This window comes from Gouania willdenowi, chromosome 4 (assembly GCF_900634775.1).
Source record: "Gouania willdenowi chromosome 4, fGouWil2.1, whole genome shotgun sequence".
NCBI classification, from domain to species: domain Eukaryota; kingdom Metazoa; phylum Chordata; class Actinopteri; order Blenniiformes; family Gobiesocidae; genus Gouania; species Gouania willdenowi.
The window spans coordinates 7,064,602-7,086,061 of record NC_041047.1 but is presented as its reverse complement, the minus strand read 5'-3'; the positions used below and the strand labels follow the sequence as shown (position 1 = coordinate 7,086,061).

The following is a 21,460-nucleotide window of genomic DNA, read 5'->3' as shown; positions in this document are numbered from 1 at the left end:
CAAAGAAAATGGAACCGTGCAAAAACAGAACAAGTTTGAGAAAGCACGGAATTGAAAGAAGCATATAAAATAATTTGAGAAGCATATAATTGCATAATAATCACAAATATCACAAAAGAAAGAAAGTAATGCAGTGTCCACACATCAAAAGCCAGCAAACACACACGGGTCAGGTTGGAATCAATATAAAACGTACAGCACTGCATTAGTGAGCTGGCAGCAGGAAAAACCCTTTCATACTAGACGTTCATTATGTACGAAGCCCGTCAAAGAAAAGGTCACAACACTGAGTCCTGCCATAGGCACAGGATACAGGATGCTGGTGCTGGTGCTGAGAACAGGTGGATGTGCGTCATGGGAAAGTCAAAGATGGAGCCACAAAAACCGGGATGTATTAACGCTGTGCAATTAATTGAAATGTGATTACGATTTTGATTATTACACCCAACGATTACAAAAATAACAATCAGAAAAAATGATTTAAAAAAAAAAAAACATTTTTTTTTTTCAGCTATGCATATGTTTTATTTGCTAATCACAAATGCAAAAAGAACATAGTAAGCAACTTGAAGCTGTTTACGAGCGTCCCTGAAGGCAGATCATGTAAACAGTGTTCCTGGCTAAAAATCTATAAAGCATGATGTCCTGCCCACTCTTTTCCTAAAAAATACACTTCTAATGCAGTATTGCATTTGTTAACAGAAGTGAATATACTTTTTTTTCCAAGTTGCACTTTTATTATTCTGCAGTGTTCAAAGAACATATTTTACAGTGTTTCATACAACAGAGATCATACTTAAATTCAGAATTTGCAGTTGCCTTGAAATTATTTTTTGTTATTTCAACGCTACAGTTCTGTAATTTAGAAGTGTCCGTAGCAGTGCAACTGAATTTGTTTACAAAAGGGAATAATATTTTAATTAATACTTTGCACGCAAACACACAAGCATACACACGAACACACGCACACAAAGAGAGAACAAGTTGTCAGTGGGGGGGGTCTCAGACCTCAGTGAAAGGATTTCATTAAGCTGCTAAACATTCAAGTCTTCCTTCCAGTTCTGCATGAATGGACATGATGGTGGGGGGTGCAGATAAAGAGACCATGGTGGAGCAAGGTTGAAAAAAACGTGAGCAAAGAAGAACAAGACAGACTAGGATGGAGGGAAGGGTAAATGAAGGAGAAGAAGAAGAAAGTTGTGGCAAGAGGCAGAAGGAAGTAAAACTAGAAGGAAATGAATAAATATGATGGGAATAAGAAGAAAGGGGAAGAACGTTCACTGGAGATTAATTTTGTTGATGAAACAGTTATGTCATAGTTTATAGTCTAAGTCATAGTTGCACTAAAGTCATGTTGCACTAATGTCAGAGCTGGTGTAAAAGCAACAGGCAGATTGTATGTTATATTTTTATTTTAAGTTGTTGGCACATGGCATGCTAAAGCCAATGTTTTGAGTGTAAACAATGCCAATGAGATATATGTCATACATAATGTTCTCATGAAGGTGTACAAATTTACAGAATAGTTGTTTAAGTCATATTTTTTTAAAATCGTATCATTACCTATGTATCGAGATACGAATCGTATCGGGAGTTGAGTGAATCGTTACATCCCTAGTATATAGTAGTCAGTATATACTTATTCAGTTTGTAGTGTATAGTACGGAGTGTGCCATTTCGAAACACAGCCTACGTTGCGTTTAGGTCAAAAAACTAAAGACTAAAACTGCATCAAAACTTGTCAAAATTAACACCGGTTCACTGAAAAAAAGAAACTGAAGTGAATCTATTTTCTACTCAGTGCACCAGTGTTGAACTACAACATCCCAACAGACGTTAGATGTGAAAGTTTTTCAGAAAGTTGAAGAATCAACACAAAAAGTTCATCTATCCATGATAAGACACCAATGAGAACTGGTTCCCAATCACCAACGTGGTAAAATAAAGGTAAAACCATTTTTTATCATTCACTTCCTCTCTCTCCTCCCACTTTCATCTCCTTACAGCTGTTGTATGTTGACAGTCAGTGCAGTGTGAGGATGAAGCACGCTGCAGGTATAAGGTGTGTTACCTTCACTGAAGTGTGTATCCTCTGTGTGAGTTACATTCTGTGTCGTGCAGATTTTGTCTGAAAGCCAGCATTGCTGAGGAAAGTCTTTATCATCAAAGAGAGTTTAACCACATCACTATGAACCCCCCCTCCACCCCACCCCCACCCACAAAAAAACATTCTGCAACGAATGACAAGCAAAATCCCCTGTAGGCAAACCACCCGCTCCAAAGCTTAGGCACGGGCAAGGTGGGTGTGTGGGAAAGAGATACACGGTGGACGTGTAATCTCCATAAACAGCTTCGTTTAGGAGCGAGATGGAGGGAGGACAGTGACGGAAGCTTAACTTAAACACAAAACTTTCAACTTCAACACTTTCAAAGACTTGATTTTCAACATCTGTTGTGCTGGATGCAGCATAATGGCAACAATTATAAGTCACTGTCACAATGTTCAAGATCTCTCAGGATGGTGCAGAGACCTTTGGAGGGCTGGGCAGGAAAAGACATTTATTCACTTTATTTTGTGAAAGATACAGTATAACTAGGTGTTTTGATTTTCTTTTCCGTTTTCTTTCTGTTTCATCCACGTTAAAACATGCATGATACGGTTGATTGAGTTATATTATTAATTTAATCAATCTCTGCTGTATTTGTGCCAAATGCAACGTCAAAAATCACATGAGATTCAGCGCGAGATGTAACGTCTGATCGTTTATTAAATTTGCTACATGCTAGGCCACCCGTTTTACGATAAAAAATGTGTGATAATGTTTCAAAATTAGCCGGTGAGGGTTTAGTCCATGTCTATTTCAGAAGGTGAACTCCGTCATATCGCATTATGTAATACTTTTTGAGATATGGCCAATACAGTGAGGGGGGTATGTCTATTTTTGCACATCCTTATTTTTCTTCCATTTTCAGCTTCCATTCTCTCAAAATATACATCACATAGGAAACTGACATTTGGAACACTAATAAAGCTCCACCTATTCTCTCAGAATATATAAAAATGTCTGCTATACATCCTATCTGGTGGACATGCCAGCCCTTCAAAATTGGAAAAAAGTTTGTCAGGGTTTGGAACTCGAACATGTTTGGGCCTTCAGTGAAAAACATTACATATGCCTCAGCTCCCTGTCATTATCAGCTTTGAACTATGTACAGTACATAAACTGTTCTAATCACTAATGATTAGTCACAACTATTAGTTCTTGGGTGACGGACTCTTGAAATCCGATAAAATACTTTTTTAAACTATTTTCAAACTTCTGAAAATCGACATATACACATCACTAAAGTGTGCATATCACAAAAACTATTCATCCAATCAAAAAAAAAATTGACAGTATGCATATTCGATAATCACGAAACAACTGGTGAAAATTTCTGCAATTTTTTGAGACTGATGTTTTGGGTATGACGCATCAGAGCTAATGCTAACTGGCGTGGCATTGGGAAGCATTATTTAGAGCTCAAAAATGCCTATAAACGGCTTGTCTACACAAGTGTTTACTTCAACTTTTTGAATGTTAAGCAATTACAATTATCTACCTCCCAATCTGTGTTTGAGTCACTGATTCCACATAGCAAAACCTTACTCACAAACAAATCAATATAACCTCTAAGCATGATAATGGCCTGACCACTTTTACAACGGAACTGGGTTTTTTTGGGAGGAAAGGAAAGGATCCGTTTCAAGCCTGAGAAAGTGACAGAGCTAGCGTGATAAAAGGGGAAGCTAAGTGGAGAGTGAGAGGAGGAACATGGCTTAAAATGACAGAGTAATAGAGACAACACATGGATATGACGGAGAGAATGAAGGAAAGGTAGCGTGGGAGCAATAGCCTCGGGCTAGCGCTGACCTTAGCTAAAATGACTCTGCTACACGGCACCCAACACCTAACAGCACACCAGCTGTCGAGAGATAAAACATCTGACTAAAAGGTTGTGGCGTGGCACATTTGGGCTTGTCAAATGTCAGCATAGCAATGCTTCATGTAGCGACATGTCTATTTGATTATGTTTTGATCCTCAGCCTTGAAGGAAGGAAATACATGTTGTTTAGCGATGGTGGGCCAGTTGTTAGCCTGTCTCATCAGATGATCGGTGGACAGAGAAGCAGAAATCGGGAGCCTCATGTTTGCTTTTAATTATGAATATTTTATAATGCAGATGTCCTAATGCATTGGTGTGTGTCTAAACTGACTAACATCATGAATATTCTCCAGCTTTTCAACGTTTTTATGTCTGTTTTTTGGGGTAAAGCTAAGCTTAGCCAAGCTGTGTGAAAGCCAGACAACCAAGTTGAATTTCCTTTCCAACAACAATCCTTGTTCATTGTGGTAAAGTAATAGGTTTTTCTAATGGTTGATGGTGTGACTGTTTTCTCTGTGTAGTGGGTACGTAATAGACTTCTGCCCTATTCAAGGTGAAACACACTCCTCATCTGAAATTGGCTAGAATAAGATGAAGTATCCCTTGATGTTAGACGGATGGAAAAGAAGAAATAGGATGTAACTTTTAAATTATTTCAGGGCTAACAGCAACAAACGCTTCTAAAAACTTTGACAGAGATAAAATTAGTCTTCAATAAGTATATTGCATTTTTTTTTTAACTAGATGACACTTCATGAACACAATTCAAAATGACAACATATCACTGTATAATTTGATATTTGTAAAAATCCAGTATGTTCATCGCATAAAATTACAAATGTCTGTGATGTCTATGCAGTTTATTGTTCACCTTTTTTTAATTACTCCATTTTCTTAATTTAGCAAAATCATGAATGTAAATTTGGCTTATGACCACAAGCCAACACACCAAAAACTATTTATCAAATAAGTTTTAAACTTAGACTAAGTTGTAGCTAGTTAAGGACATAAAAGAAAGAAAAATTAAGTCCCCCCCGGAGTATTTACAGGAAGCAGGACTTTAGGTTGTTTTAGTTCTTACAGAATCATTTTATTTCTCTTTATTAACTGATGGTTTTAATTTAATTTTATCTAGTATTTTATTTTTATTACCACATCTTGTTTTTAATTTCTCACTTTATCATCATTCATTGTCTTTACCATGTGTAAAGCACTTGTAACCATTTTTTTGAAAAGTGTAAATCCTTTTGGATGTCATGGTTCAATGCCAGCCTTAAAATTTTCCTGGAAAAATCCACATATACTGTAAATCGCTCTGGTTTATACGTTGTATGTCAGAGAAGAGACACTTGTAAAAAATGATTAATCTCAATGTGGTTCTCCTGGTGCAATACTAAGTGACAAAAATAATAGAGTGCTTTTACCTAAAGAAGGTGCTGCCAATAATCAATGAGTTAAGTCAATCAGATGCCCATATGCTTTCGCTTTCATGACGGTGATGCCGACTGGCTGAAAAATCCATGGATATGTCGCTCCTCCGTATAAGTCAGAATGGAACAACAGGATAGCAGAGAATTTTTTTTACTGTCCTGAACCTGAAACAAAGATGTTTCTAACAGGTTAAGGGGTATTAAAACGTGTGCAAATGTTACTCCACGTGCTAATAAGGGGTACAAACCCCAGGCAATCAGGACTGTACGTGTTCAGCTTGTGAAAAAGCTTCCGTAATCCATTTAGCCTGTTTCCCTCTGATGAATATGTAAAGTAGGTGGATCTCATAAGGGACACAAAAAAATGGGAGGAGGATATGCAAATAAATTAATGCAGGGGACGCAATGTTTGTGGTGATTGTTTTATGCAAACACACACAGAGATCATGGCTGTACTGAATGTTGACACAAAACATAGCGAGAATGGAGGAAAAATGCTCCAGTTAACATTTCTAGTATAACAAAATAATTTAAATGTTTTGACCGTTAAACTCTCAACAGAGAATTGAACTTCTTCAAATGTAATTTTGTGCTTCTGTGCGCTTCACCTCTCCATGAAGAACGAGCAAAATGTTCATTTAAATAAGGCGATCTGCACAACTTCTGCAGGTGCGCTAATCATTGCTGCAATCTTAATGAATTCCTCGCAGCAGGTGAGGAAACCACGTCACCAAAGGATTTAGGGACGCAACTGGTTTATCACCCTTTATTTAAGATCTTTAGTGAATCTGCCCCATATTCAAACTAAAGTTCAAATAAAGGCAATTTTTTTCCTTTTCTTACTCGTGGACTCAGTGCTTCACAAAAGTGCACGGCGCGCCCCCTGGTGGGGGATGGAGATATAACAGGTGGGGCACGACAAACTTTTCATGCCAAATGCCTTCCTGAGATCATTAACATTAAACCAAATGCCTACGCAGAAAGAAAATAATAGTGAAATTAAAAGTATTCAATTATTAGACTGCGTTAGATATGCAATTGAGAATAAAATGTAACGTTAAACTAAAGTGCAAAAATATTTAAGCTTTTTGACACAATGCAAATAATGTTCCTTTATTTACTGTATTTTTGACTAATTACCTATTAGTCATTAACAAACTCTTTTAAATTTGGTTTTCATGCAGGTGATTAGTTTAATATAGTTTTAGGAGTTTTCATTTATTCATGAAATATTCTAGTTGCATTAAAAAACATGATGTTTTTTGTCACAGATTTCATACAATGTTTCTTTATTTCCTGTATTCTTGACAACTGCACTTTTACATTTGTGTTTTATGCAGGTGATTAGTTTAATTTAGTTTTTTGTTTTTTTCATTACGAAATATGACGTTACATGTTCCGTTAGTTTCAATACATTTGAAAATGTGTTATTTGTCAGATTTATTTGGGGGGGGGGGGGCACCAATGGGCGCAGGCGCGGCTTGACAGTTCACCTTTGTTCAAAGTGGAGAATACACTGGGCTAACCAATGAGTAAATCCATCCTCAGATAGCAACTCATGTGTGTATCCTTTTTTTTTTTTTTCCAAAGAACCCATTATATGTCTTCTCACAAGGTAGAGCACAGGAAACACAACACACACACACACACACAGGCCTTTTGCACACACACAAAAGTGTCCCATGGAGCCTCAGTAGTCCGCACAGCAGAGGGTCTTTCCCAGGAGAATAAAACACTGCAGCTGTGCTCACACACACACGCGCGCGCGCACGCACGCACGCACGCACACACGCACACACGCACACACGCACACACGCACACACGCACACACGCACACACGCACACACACACACACACACACACACACACACACACACACACACACACACACACACACACACACACACACACACACAGAGAGAGAGAGAGAGAGAGAGCGCGAGAGGGAGGATGAAGCGTAGAGTAATTAGTTTGGAGGAGCAATATCAAACAGGCTCTATTTATAGGTTATGTTCTTCACAGGTGTGACACACACATTTGTCTTTTTGCAAACACGTGCTGTTTTAGTGACAATCCACTATATCTTTTGGCTTAGATGTGTGTGGTGTGTGTGTGTGTGTGGTGTGTGTGTGTGTGTGTGTGTGTGTGTGTGTGTGTGTGTGTGTGTGCGTATAACTGTCTGTTGCATGTGTACAGATTTGTAATTGGCTAAGCCACTGGTCCTCTTCAACCAAAGTCTGACCCCAGCTGTGTGTGTGTGTGTGTGTGTGTGTGTGTGTGTGTGTGTGTGTGTGTGTGTGTGTGTGTGTGTGTGTGTGTGTGTGTGTGTGTGTGTGTGTGTGTGTGTGTGTGTGTGTGTGTGTGTGTGTGTGTGTGTGTGTGTACGTTTCAGCAGTTGACCAAAATGTGTTTTTTGTGAACCCATCATCAGTCCAACGCCTTTTCAGCCTGAAGCGCTTCTCTCCAGTCTCTTATTACAGTGTGATGTGTGTGTGTGTGTTGGCTGATCTCGCACACACATACACACACCACCACATAACAGCGTGAAATGTGTTGTGAGGTCTCCTCTATGGGAAGCTGGTGTTGGAGTGCAGAGAAGAAGCTCCTTTTCTCAGACCTGCTCAGACTCATTGTCCCACACTGACACATGCACACACACAAGCACGTACGCGCACAACCCCCAAAAATACGTATGAGCTTATTCTGAACCTCGTGGAGTTGCTCATTTAGTTTTCATTCCTGTGCTGGCAACATTGGATTTGTTTCAAGGCTTCAGATTTGAGTTACACTACATGGTTTGCCTTTTTTATATGTGTATATTTTTGCAGTCAATTATGCTCCATCCTGTTGTTTATGCTAATAACTAATACAAATGCACATGCATTCATATATCGTGTAAATATAAATAAACAGTGAGGTAAAAAAATCTGTCGGAAAAAATCATTTTAACACGTGAAATGTAGAAAAATCATTGAAGATTTGAGGTGTTAATGATTAACCCTCCTATTATCCTTGGGGTCAATTTGACACCATTCAATGTTTATCATTTAAATTTCATGACTTTTCCTAATTTGATTAAGCATAAAATTAGGCATAAAATTAAAATGACGATTTTTTTTTCAATGTGCTGAACACATATTGCATGCATTTGTGTTCATCAAGCGTCAATTTGACCATAAGCTACTTTAGCTGTGTAAAACTGCAGGAAAGGTCATATTATCGCCACAACCAATAGGCTTAGTTCATACTCTTGTGGTCATCAATGCTGTCAGTAAATTTGAAAAGATTTGGATGAAAACAATTCAAGATAAATAAATTCTAATTTAATAGTTTGTCCTGATGGTGGCGCTAGAGAACAGGTCAAAATTTCATTGTCAAAAGGTTATTTATGTGGGTCAATCTGACCCCAGGGATATTTGCCTCCAGAAAATTATTTTCAGAAAATTGTTAAGCACGTTTTTGTGTCAGGCACTTTGCTTATTTGTGTATAAAATGTGTTAGTGATAGGGGTGAGAATTGGCAAGGATGTTGCAATACGATACGATATTATCACAATATCAAGATATCACTATATATTACGATATTCTACCTCGTTAATATCAAAATTAAACGTAGATGTGAAAAATCAAGTTGCTGTATAGTGTATATGTTCATCAGAAGATATAATTCATTCAGAAGACAAATTCAGTCAAAACTATTTGCTTCAAAACATCCGATTCATTATGTATTATTAGTGTTTTTGCACTTTTTCACTGAAAAAAAGAAATTGCATTGCGGCGCACAGCAAAGTGGTTCTACGGTGCTATCTACCGGAGTGGAGGTGCGGAATTGACACAATGTTCAAGGTTTTTATGTAGGAATAGGAGCTGGTCAACATGCAAAAATACAATAAGAAAAATATTGATTAAATATCAGAAAAAAAAGAAATAAAATATTAATAATTTTTTAAAATATATATATTTAATTTTTATTTATTTTTTTAAATCGATTAAAAATCGGCACCCAAGAAATTGCGATATATCGTAAAATCGATTTATTTTGTTTTTTTTTATTTTTTTCACTCCCCCTAGTTAGTAATACGTCATTACATTGCTGAATGACTGTCATTGAAATCCGAGCCATGTTTACATTGTAATTCGAAGGGGAGACAATGTGGTCTCTATGACTGCCCTTTGTGGTAGTGAATCATGTTGTGATCATATTACATGACGGAAGAGAAGGAGAACAAATAAAAGCAACCCTGAGGTTCAGAAAAGCACGTATTTATTCAACAACATGTCAAATTAATGCTTAAATCCACCTGCATCAGAATTAAACCATGAGGTATCTTTAAATGAGGATATTCTACAATACTAATACAGGTCATACAGAGGCATGTTGTGATGAAGAGCCACCCGTGTGGAGTGTTGTGTTCTCTATAACTGCGAGAGCGCACACACACACACACACATAAAAAACAACCCTAAGCACTACCACTTTACCGTCTCCCAGGGCAACAAGAGCGCAATCTACCAGGAAGAAGCATGTTGAGAATGAAGGAGCGGAGTCGGGAGGAGGAGGAAGAAAGAGTGAAAAAACAGAGATGTGAGCACAAAAGACAGCCCAATCTAACTAAGAGTTATTGGAAAAACAGCCTGTGGACAGAAAGGATGCTATAGGCGTTAATCCCTGCTGTGAGGAACTCACATGTGAACACGTTTAAACCGTTTCAGGCAAAGAAGGAGGAATCCTGCGGCTCATAATGTAAACTGTTCTACCTGGTTGTCTGTCAGTCTGACAGGTGTATTTACATGCAGAGGATTATTTAACTGGAGGGTCAGTGAGACAATGACACACATTTATGTTATTAACAGTAAAACCAGGTGAACGGACAAAGAGATTGGCCATCTTTAACAGAAAGATAGCATAATACAAAGCGCCATTCCACAACAAAAGATATTCATCAACAACAGAGGGTTCGAATTTAGAGGCGAACGCAGGGAGGAAATGACAAAACAAACAGAATCGCAGACAGAATCCACAAAAGAAAACTGAATCCACTGTTGAACGTGGGAATTGACAGAATGTGGATGAAATGCCGTCATCGTGAGGCAAAGAAGGTTTTTATGGGGAAATGTTTCCGGGGACCCCTCATTAGGTGCAAATGAGGTTGATTTAAATTAAGTTGATCAAAACTTAATCAATAAACCTGCTCAGATTCAGTAAACCGTTGATCCCTGAGAGGAAATTGGGTGACATTAATGCTGTTCTCATACATCTTTAAATGACATATAAATAATTAGTCAGAATAATTCATGTCATTATAACTTTTATCTACCTTTTAGTTGTAGCTTAATTGTTATTTGAAATTACATTTAGATTTTTGACATACATTTTTGTTTAATTCTGGTTTATTTTTCATTAGTACTTCTTTTGTTTCCTCACAGGAGTTAAAAACTAATATTTTCCATAAAAAGTGATGAACAATAAAAAAAAAATAAAAAAAAAAACACACACACAACACATTCTTTCATGTTGTGTTAGTTTTTCTTGTTTTCTTCCTCAGTTCCTCGAAGTACACACATGTTAAAACATGAACGCACTGGATTTGTTGTTAGATGCACGTTTTATAAACGCGCCTTCAGTTCAGTTTAACCAGTAAAAGCTGAGTAATCAGAGGACATTACACTGTGGAGAAAAAAAAATCCATAACTACTAAATAAAATTGAGGGCACACATTTCACACCATATTAATAATTAAATGTAACTACGTTAAAGGTTGAGTTAATATTACTGAAGTCAAGACCCTTAGGAATTACTTGCTTAAATTGACTAGATTCAAATAATTCAATAATAATCAACCATAATTATTGAAAGATACTAAGTAGATATCAATGAGAGAAATGTTTAAATTAGTAAAAAAAAAAAAAATAGATATACATATGCATACATACATACATGTTTGTGTTATGACTTTAGTGTGTCAATAGAATTCATTGTTTAGAAATACAGGATAAATATTACTTAAGATACAATAACACATTTATCAGACTTTATTAAATTTACATCATTTCATTTCAAGCTGCCTTAAACAGCTTAAAAGCTGCCGCTGAACCTTAAAAACACGTATTTCAAGCCTCATGTCGCATCTGGGTTTATATGCCAGTAGTTGGCAAGGCAGAAAGCAGAACATTTCATTGATTTTACGACTTCTTTTAATTTGAAGAAGTTTTGCAAAATAATCTGTGAAAAAATGCCGGAATTTGAAAAAAACTTTTCAAGTTCTGTCAACAATTTTAGATTAAAAAACAACTGCAGTCAAGTGATATGAGCATGGGAATTTCATTGAATTTGTGTACAGTAGTCCCTCGCTATAACGCGGTTCACCTTTCACAACCTCGGTGTTTTTTTCACAGTGCGATTTCGCATGCATTTTTTTTACAGTGTATGAACGCGCATTGTATTCTGCGTCCTGATTGGCTACTGCGTTCACACCGGATGAGTCACGAAATGTCCATACGACCAGATTAAATGTGAAATCATTCCTTTGCGGCGGTGCAGTTCGATACGCCCGTCATTTGTTTACGATGACGTCAGGCTGTCAATAAGGACACTGGTCTGTTCACCCATTCAACCATGGAGTAGAAGCTGTGTGTGACCACCTGGAGCTGTATGACACGGCCTTTATAACCGGGACCGGACTTGGAAGGATTTGGCGTGGAGGAGAATCAGCGAGGAGGTGGTAGTAACAGGTAAAAGTTCTCTCTGTAGCACTGAGCTAGGATAGCATTAGCCGCTAATCACACCAGCTTTTTTCACTGGTGGTTTATGTTTATGAGAGGAGAAAAAGGAGCGCAACTCCTCGCTTCAGCAGGCAGTGAAACTCATCAAGTTAGATGTGTCGCTGGTGGGCGGTGCTTAGCTTCAAACTCGCATATGAAGCGAATGGGGACATTTCTTGATCCTGGACTCTGAAGTGCTGTATGTTTGCAAGTTTTCTCCCCGGCAAAACCAACAATGTCAACGTCTGCCTGAGAAAAGTGTATAAAGTGTGTGGGGAGGGGTTTTACAGCCTTAAAATATGTATAACAATTGTAAAAAATAAAGCTGATGACTTCACAGATTTCGCCTATTGCGGGTTATTTTTAGAACGTAACCCCCGCAATAAACGAGGGACTACTGTATTTGGAGAGACTGAGATCACCACAACTGAGATAACTGGTCGTTTTAAATGAGTCATATTTTCTCGTCAGTTTTACTTTATCCTGTGGGCCGCATTGGATGCTCTAAATGGCCGGATTTGGACCCTGGGCCTTGAGTTTGACACGCCATCCTTGATTCTGCAGGAGTTATTGTCATGTCTTTTTCCTATTCTCCCTTTCTAGTTTGACTTCATCACCTCATCTCCACAAAATCCTGTCCCTCTACATCCAATCCATCCATCCCAGTGTTACTCCTCTTCCATCTGCCTCTCGTATCCTTCCTGAGCTCTGGTGGCAATGCTGGCAGTTCGTAGGGTTGGCAATTTGCCAGCCACTGAGACTCAAACCAGCCAACGGAGTGGGATTCATCTCCAACACCGACCTGTCAGCTGAAGCTCTTTGTGGGCGTAAGTGGGCACAGACTCTTTGGCATTTGAACTGCAAAGGTAGCAACGAGGGATTTAGAAACGGGTAGAAGGAGAAGCCCCGAGGTGGCTTTTCAAACAAAGGCCTGAATCAAGAGTTAAGGGCCCGAGCTCTCAGAGAAAAGGGCTAGAGGAAGCTAGATTGAGAAGTGCCTTTGATGCATCGCTGAAGGGAGGAAAGTGGGGAAAGAGAGGCAGAAAATCTTAGATTTAAAGCTTACAGATTAATCCAACAGGAGGAGAGTGAAGAGGAATGATTAAGTATCCATCTCTGCACCTCATGGAGGTGTGGCTAGCCTCAAAAAGCAAACATCAATCCAGAGGTTTAAATGACCATTTCAAAGCTGTCATTGATTAATGTTTACAACTAAAAAAATAAAAGAAAAAAAAAAAGAAAAAGGAAAGCAACCTGTTGCAAGTGAGTATATTACATTTTAATGACAATCCCAACAAATATTGCTCGCTAAAGGTCCCATAATTCCAGTTCCTCTCAGCAGTCTATCACATGCACCATAAATGTCAAGGAAAAACATCCAGCAACGTCCATGACAGTAACACGAACCAGATGAGACACTCGTGGTGTCTCATCTGGCGTTTTCACACGCAGGGTGACAAATCAATTGGCCATTAATAAATCCATTCAAGTAATTAGTACCGTTGCTAATTTAAAGGAAATGATTACTTGGTTGGTTGTGAGCGTTTTATTTCAAAAGGTACAAAATCTTAAAGCCCCAACAAACCTGAACGACACATGTTAAATGTTGGAATTTAACACACCCTGGTTGGAAACACAGACAATTTGTAATAATCAGTGATAACTTAGAGCTACGATTCAGGCAGGAGATCTGTCTGTATCGCTCAAAATACAAACATCACAGATTTATTGACACATTAGAGTCGCACCGGGACAAGAACGTAATCGTCTTAAAATACGGTGACCATACGTCTAGATTTACCCGGATATATGTCCTCTTTTTACGTCTTGTCCAAACCGTTCGGCCAGATTTTACAATAACAAACTCATCAAAATGGAACATGTTAATCTAAAGGATCTTACCTCTGCTAATATTTGCTCTATCTGAGAAATTCCAGCAGTTTCTGAAAGCTAATGAGTTGCTCTTTACAACCAGTGTCATGTCATTATGGTCATTTTACTCACAAGTGCCGGAATCATTAAAGAAGTTGCTTAGTTTTGACGAAATCGTCAGACGCAGCAGAGAGAAGAGAGACTAAAGTCCAAGATGGATTGAAAGAGACCAAATACTGGTGGATTTAACTGAAAAGTATCAGCAGGAAGATCCTCCTGGATGATAAAACCTCAATGGAGGTTCAAAGAGGGGTTTGAAAACGAAGGAGCCATCGGAAGAAACTTGGTACATTTTCCATTATCTGGTCTAGACTTCATCACATCCCATCACCACAGACAACAGACAGAATAAAGGTCAGAGTCAGTACGGGAACATGAGATGTAAACTTTCAGTTATTTATTGAAGTGTATATTTAATGATTATAGGTTTTTTTCTATAAATTTCTAGGAAATGTTTCTCATTGTTTCAATGATTGATACATTTTAAGAACGTTTATATGAGCTTTTTCCAAGGACAGATTGTTATAATGTATAATAAAGGTGATTGACGTCAGTCTTTTTTTCAAGTATTTGTCATAAAGAGAGAAATAAATTTTTAAACCTTATGGACAATAAGTTATTTATCTACTACATTGTATTTTGCCATTACAAGGTAGATTCAAGAAAACGTTGAGTAATTTGAGTATGAAGAGGTCGGCCCAAGTGTCCTATTTTTTGTAAGTCTAAATATGGTCACCCTATTTTAGAAGCTTAAAATGACTTGCTTTGACTTGGTCGAGCCACACAATCTCCTCCTGTGTCAGAAGTTTGTTTAGGATGTGAAAATGGTAAAGAAACGAGCAGAATTCTTTGTAACCATGTGACTCAGATCCAAGATAAGCCGTTACACCACTGACGTCTGTGAACTAACCACTGAGAGAGAGATTCCTGAGCGGGTGGCCACCGCCAAACCATAATCAGCTTATTCTCATTCATTCATAAGTTGCATTGCTGATACAATCAGTCACCAACAGGCAGCAGAGTGTCATGTGCTCATGCACCAAACAAAGCACAAAAACCGTTTCAAACAAGCATGTCCGCCAGCGCGTTTTGGGAACTTACGGCAGTTTTCTTCATCACTGTTGTCTGAGCAATCGTCGTCATCGTCACATCTCCACAAGGTCGGGATGCAGCGTCCATTGTTGCACTGAAACTGGCCAGTTTCACACTCCAACTCTGTATGAGTTCCTGTATTTGGAGAGAAGAGTCAGCATCAAGTCACTCCTTTGGTTTGCATTAGTGGTGATCACATTGAAAACAGTGAGGCAGCATTTCACCATATTACAATTCTTACATATTTTGGACAAATTGACATTTTAGGGCCACATTAAAATAAAAACAAGTCATAATATTTCAAGAATAAAGTCGTAATTTTATGCAAATAAAGTCAAACTTTTGTTGGATTAAAGTCATAATATTTTAAGAATAGAGTCGTAGTTTTATGAAAATACAGGTACATCTTAAAGAAACTTAAAAGTGAACGCAACATAACACCGATAGCCCTTAAATGGACCACTTCCACCCAGTTCCTCCTCCACAAAAGAGACCATTTGCTCTAAATCAGTCTGGTTCTTTTGTCGGAACTAACGCAAACGTCTGCAAAGTGGCTTTAAATTCCTTAAACTGATGACAATGTGTCGATGATGGACCAAAAGACTCAGTATTTCACCATGTGTGACACCTAGAGAGAAGTATAATCTCAGGGAATGTTCCATAAAATGCACGAGTGACCCGTTTGTACTCTTGAAATATTGCAACTGTAATCTCAAAATATTACGAGTTTAATCTTGGAGTATTATGACTTTAATCTCGTAAAAATTACGATTTAATTAAGATACTTTATTCTCATAAAATTACAACTTTATTCTCAAAATATTACAGGACTATAATCTCGTAGTCCCAAAATGTTTTTTATTTTAATGTGGGCCGAATATGCCGTCGTACAATTGATACAATATTTTTCCTCAATACACCCATTATGGAAGATTAACGCACTGATCACTTGATTCTATATGATTCATCCATTCAGCATTGATCCTAGAGCGACTCCCACCAACATGGCATTTTTAACACCAATATTGAAAGTAGAACATTGACATAAACAGGAAACGATGTATATAAACACAAATTTTCATATTACCAAAAATATGATTTCAGACAAAATTGTTAAACACTCCAAAATAAAATAAGGAACTTTAATTAGTAACAGTCAAAGACAAAGGGCTGTAAAACGTCAACAAAAGGCAAACTTGTGCAAACTGGATTTCTGAAATAACATGCAAATAAAAAAATTAAAAATAAAGTTGCTCAACTCTCAAACAGTAAACATGAATAAAATAAATGACTAAATAAATAAACAAAAGGCTAAATGTAACTGTCATTGACACAACCCTGGTCCACCCCGACCCCCATCACCACAACTATAAAGACAATATTACCTGCACTACTTGTATATATGTTCATATCCATCCTTTATATTTATTAATATTATTATTTTAGTATTTCTGGTTTATTTGTTTTTTCGCACCGTCCACCAAGTCACATTTCTTGTACTGTTTTAAACCAGCGATTCTCAAGTAGTGGGTCGGGACCCAAAAGTGGGTTGCGTACCTGTATTGCGTGGATCACGGACAGTTGCTCAAAAATAAATAAATACTTCATTGTCTCTCATGTTGGACTTGTCTTTTATTTTGAGAGAAACTTTTCTTTTGACAGGCATGCTGTCAATTGCATGTTGCACATGAATATATATAGATTTGTGTTTTTTAAAAAAAAAGAATATATGTGTTTTCAACAGCTATTTTTGAAAAACTACATTAAGTTGGTTGAATTCTAAAAAGTGGGTCGCGATTTAATGACCATGGCAAAATGTGGGTCCCAGGGTGAGACCAGTTGAGAACCCCTGTTTTAAACTCTACTTGGCAATAAAACTATTCTGATAAACAATTAATTTGCGACTTCTCCCAGTGTTGTCATTTTATAATCATTACTGCCAATTCCAAAGTAGCAGCATATGATGCAGAAGGTACAGAACAGAGCCACAGAATCTCCACGCAGAAAGGAAGTTATTCCTATGGAAAGCCGTTGCCGCCACTAAAAAATAAAAAATAAAAATCACTATAGAAAAAGAAAGTCATAATTATCAGAAAAAAGCCAATTTATTTGGATTTGTTGTAATTTTAAATTTTTTTAGCACTTCGAGATTACTATTGTTGTAATTTAAGATATATAAATTAAGTTGAATTGAATAATTATAGGTAGAAAAAGAGATAGAAAGCCATAATTATAAGAAAAACATTCTTTCTGTAAAGTTGCAAATAAACTCACTATTTTCTACACTATGCACCATATGTTAAATTCTAAGAACTGAACAAACAGCCAACATATGTGTTTTGAATTAATATTCAAAGTGTAGTTAATAATGGTAACAGTCAGTGTTGGTAGACTGCTGCAAATGCTTTGTTTGTATCTTATAATCATGACTTTCTATCTCATAATTATGACTTGCCATGGTTTTTGTCTAGTAGCGGAAACAGGCTTCTACATATTCCCGTATATCAGTTACCGATTAATCCCCCGGGTTTTGACCGATGTCGATTAATCGACTCTAATCGATGGCACATGCGTTTTTGCACACAGCTAATGAAAACATCCTTCTGTTTTTTGTTTGTAGTTGCATCAGGCAGTTGTTGTTGTCCATCCCATTCCATGCATTAACAATATAAACCAAACACTGTGTGGTCATCACATCTGACTCTGAGCGCTTTGAAGCTGCCGCCAGCCGGTGCATGTGCGACTGTGCGCGAGCGTTTCCTCCGCCGCTCGTGCTCCACATGTCACAGAAGAAGCCACGGCGGATAAAAGAGGAAATACATCCAGGTGAGGTGTTCACTGGGAGAAAATCACACCCAGCAGCAGCAGCATGTGTCCACCGGGACCAGGGACCCGGAGTCTCACCTTCAGCGCAGCAGCAGAGAAGCTCCACGAGACACACATGAAACACCACGAGCTTCCACACTTCCGTCCACATCGTTAGATCCCGGAGCTCTGCGGCTGTGCTCATGAAAGAAAGAAAGAAAGAAAGAAGCAAAGAGTGAGGGGCTCCTCCGCAGTCCTCTGCCTGCTTCGGCTCAGGAGTATGTGTGTGTGAGTGTGAGTGTGTGTGTGTGATCAGCCTGGCCTCGCTCCCTCCTCTGCCTCGCGCTCTGTTTGAATGGGTGACGCTCGTGGGCGGGATGGAGCTCCCTGTGCCTGTGATCGCTGAAACGAGAAAAACTACACGGACTGGAAGCACATGTGGCAACACAAACTAGTTTTTATATGCTATATAAAAACAACACACAATATTAATACATCTATTATCTATATTTCTATTTTTTTTTTTTTATTTATTAGATGGATGTTGGAAAAAAAAAGTCACAGCTTGTATACAGACTAGGGTGGGAACCTCTGGGTACCTCATGATATGATACGATACGCGATACGCAGCTCACAATAACGATTATCTCACAATATGACGATACTGCGATTAATAATGTAAATTAACCACAATTTTCACTCAAACCAACAATTTCAGCTACTCCAACCCACTTAGCATATTTGTTTTTGGATAGCATGAGGAAGCCAGAGTACTCAAAGGTCATATATTACGTTAGATAATTGTATGCCAAATATTGGCAAATAATTGCCATATTTTTCTTCTGCAACTTCTTTGTTGTGGAACTCCTCCTGGGCTACTAGAGCATGTAATATACAAAGTCACCAGCAGGAGGGGTTAAAGAACCAGCTCAAAGAGCTGAACATAAAGATTTATTTATTGATTTTTTTTTCAACTCATCCAAATTTGGGATATTGATCTGGATCGTCCCCAAACGCTAATCACTAGTTCCTTATCGCATTTTGGATATTTCCTGAAAATTTCATCAAAATCCATTTAATGTGTTTTGAGTGTGTTTTGTTCGCAAACAAACAAATAAATGAAATAACATTGGGAAAACATCACCTTGTTTATTTGTAATCATTTAGGAAACACACACAAAATGACTGTTGTGGGAAAAAAAAAAGTCAATACACAACAACAAAAAATACAATAAAGGACAACAATAACAAAAGGAAAACAAAGATATATACAATAAATTACTTCATGGACACACTAGACGACAACAAAAAACACAAATATGACAACACAAACATTCATAATATCAAGTGACAAAAAAAAATGACAATACAAAAAATGATTCCAAAAATACACAAGGCAACAACAAAAACATGCAAAATGTACAAAATTACCACAAAAATACGCAAAATAAATCCCAAAATACAACAAATGACAAGAAAAATAGACACAAACTCTTTGTTCCTATACCTTAATCCCTCTCATTATTCTAAATGCTGATATGAATATTGATAATGTTGCCCTCGGATCAGACAAGCACATTTTTGTGGCCCCCTCTGTGATAAAAGTTGCTCATTTCTGAGTTATAGTATGTACATTATACATACTATCTGTTTAAAGTTGTATTGCTAACTGCTGGAAGCCTCCATTTAAAATAGGAAGTAAATGTGAGACTTGAGGTTAAAATTGTTTTAATTTCACTAGTGATATTATTGGAAGTGCACAAAACCATAATAGATTGTGTATTTTCAGTTATCTGGACTTTGGGAGTCGTGCTTTCCTCCTTGACTAAAATGAAATAGGCTTCATCTCCCAGTGCTTCCAGTGACCCTCATCAGGAATACGCTGGTGTGGTTGATTGCTGGATAATCTCACAGTTTCCTTTTATGGAACACTTCAGAGAGATGTCACCCAGGCATGAGGATGCACCAGTTGAAGTTTTCTGATTAAAAATTCCTCTCAAAGCCACAGGGGAACACGGAGGGAGTTATAGTGGAGCTGGAAGTGGAATCCTATTCAGTGTCTGTCTGCAGTCAGAACTTATTGAGAGCTCTCTCAGGTTTTCATCTTTTTATACTAATGAAGGCTATAGGCTTAACTGGGTGAACATTCATCAAATTACTTATAGATCAAATGTATTTAGATTAGTGCTGTCAAGAAATTAAAAAAAACATTGTGTGATTAATTATTTATGCTCTGTAATTAATTAATCTAATTAATCTGTTTTTTTTTAATCACACCTAAAAATTGCTGAAAAACAACCTTAACCTGAGGTATTTTCATTTAAATGACATTGTATCGGCAGATCAAAACATTTATGTATTACAAAGTGGCTTTATACAGTCATTTATTGTTTGTTTTTAACAGACTTAAAAAGATGCAGGCGTAGTTATTTACATTATTTACTCTGTATGTGAGACTAGTTCCAACCTGTCATATTGTTGTGTACTTTTGTCAATCTCCAAATAATAGAAAATACAAGTGAAATAAAACATCATACATAGTGCTATAAGTTAGCACATCATAAACAGTAAGAACGGTTTTCTGACACCGAACTTGTTGGTTTCTCGCTCTTTCAGATAATAATATTTATCCACTGAGTTTGTTCATTTGTCAGACACAGCGTGCTTGCAGTATCTAGCAGATTCACTAAGTTTTGAAATAAAGGGTGGTAAACAGGTGCGTCCCTAAATCCTTTGATGGCGCCACTAGTAGGTTGAGACCGCCCCATTTAAATGAACATTTTGCTCATTCAACATAGTGCGGTGAGTGCACAGAAGCACAAAATGACATTTGAAGAAGTTCACAAGCATTTAATAATGTAGAAAACAAAACAAACAAAAAAAAAATTACTAAAACACAAAAAAACAACAACTTTAAAACCTAAAACCTACATTTTTCCCCCCTACTTTAATGTGGGTGTTCCACTGGGTCCTGTAACTTTGCAGGAAGATTTGGACAGAAAAACTCCTATTGATCTATTGATGCCATTGATCTGAGTTAATACAGCAACAGTCTGTCAATCACTCGATCAGCACCATTTGAAGATGATCTAGTAAGCATCGTCCAGCAGGTCTGAGCTCCGAGTAGCGCTTGTCACGCACACTCTCATTTTTGAACGTTGTACCATCGTTGCGTAAATTGCACAGCAGCTCAGCTGATTCTGGCCTGGCATCAACACAACACGAGAGTTTTAGGGTCAAAACATGGAGAGAAAGACACAGAAGCTCCCTGGAGTGGTGCGTCCGACTCCGGAGCGACATCCACGAATCTCCGCGCGCAGCATCCTCTGCACCGCAGCCACACACTCGACACGCGCCGCCTTTTTCTCTCCCTTACACACATTACTCTGCATTTTTTTATTCAGTGGCTGTTAATATTGACTATTGTTTTATTTAAATTATTTTCTCATACTAGTAAGGTTAACTGGAACATTTTTTTTCCATCTCTGCTGTGTTTATTCAATGTAGCGATTT

General features: G+C 37.7%; 1 protein-coding gene across 4 annotated transcripts in view; it reads right to left on the bottom strand.

The window, feature by feature from the left end:
• Positions 1–18,273, bottom strand: part of lrp8 (low density lipoprotein receptor-related protein 8, apolipoprotein e receptor) — a 198,830-nt gene extending 180,557 nt beyond the window's left edge. For all 4 annotated transcript variants that reach the window (XM_028443815.1, XM_028443816.1, XM_028443812.1 and 1 more), the window contains exons 1-2: positions 18,047–18,273; positions 15,152–15,277 (exon numbers count right to left, since the gene is read on the bottom strand). In XM_028443815.1, coding sequence (XP_028299616.1) covers positions 15,152–15,277; positions 18,047–18,152 — 232 coding nt within the window. In that variant the 5' untranslated portion in view covers positions 18,153–18,273. The remainder of the gene's footprint in view (positions 1–15,151; positions 15,278–18,046) is intronic.
• Positions 18,274–21,460: the final 3,187 nt, after the last annotated feature.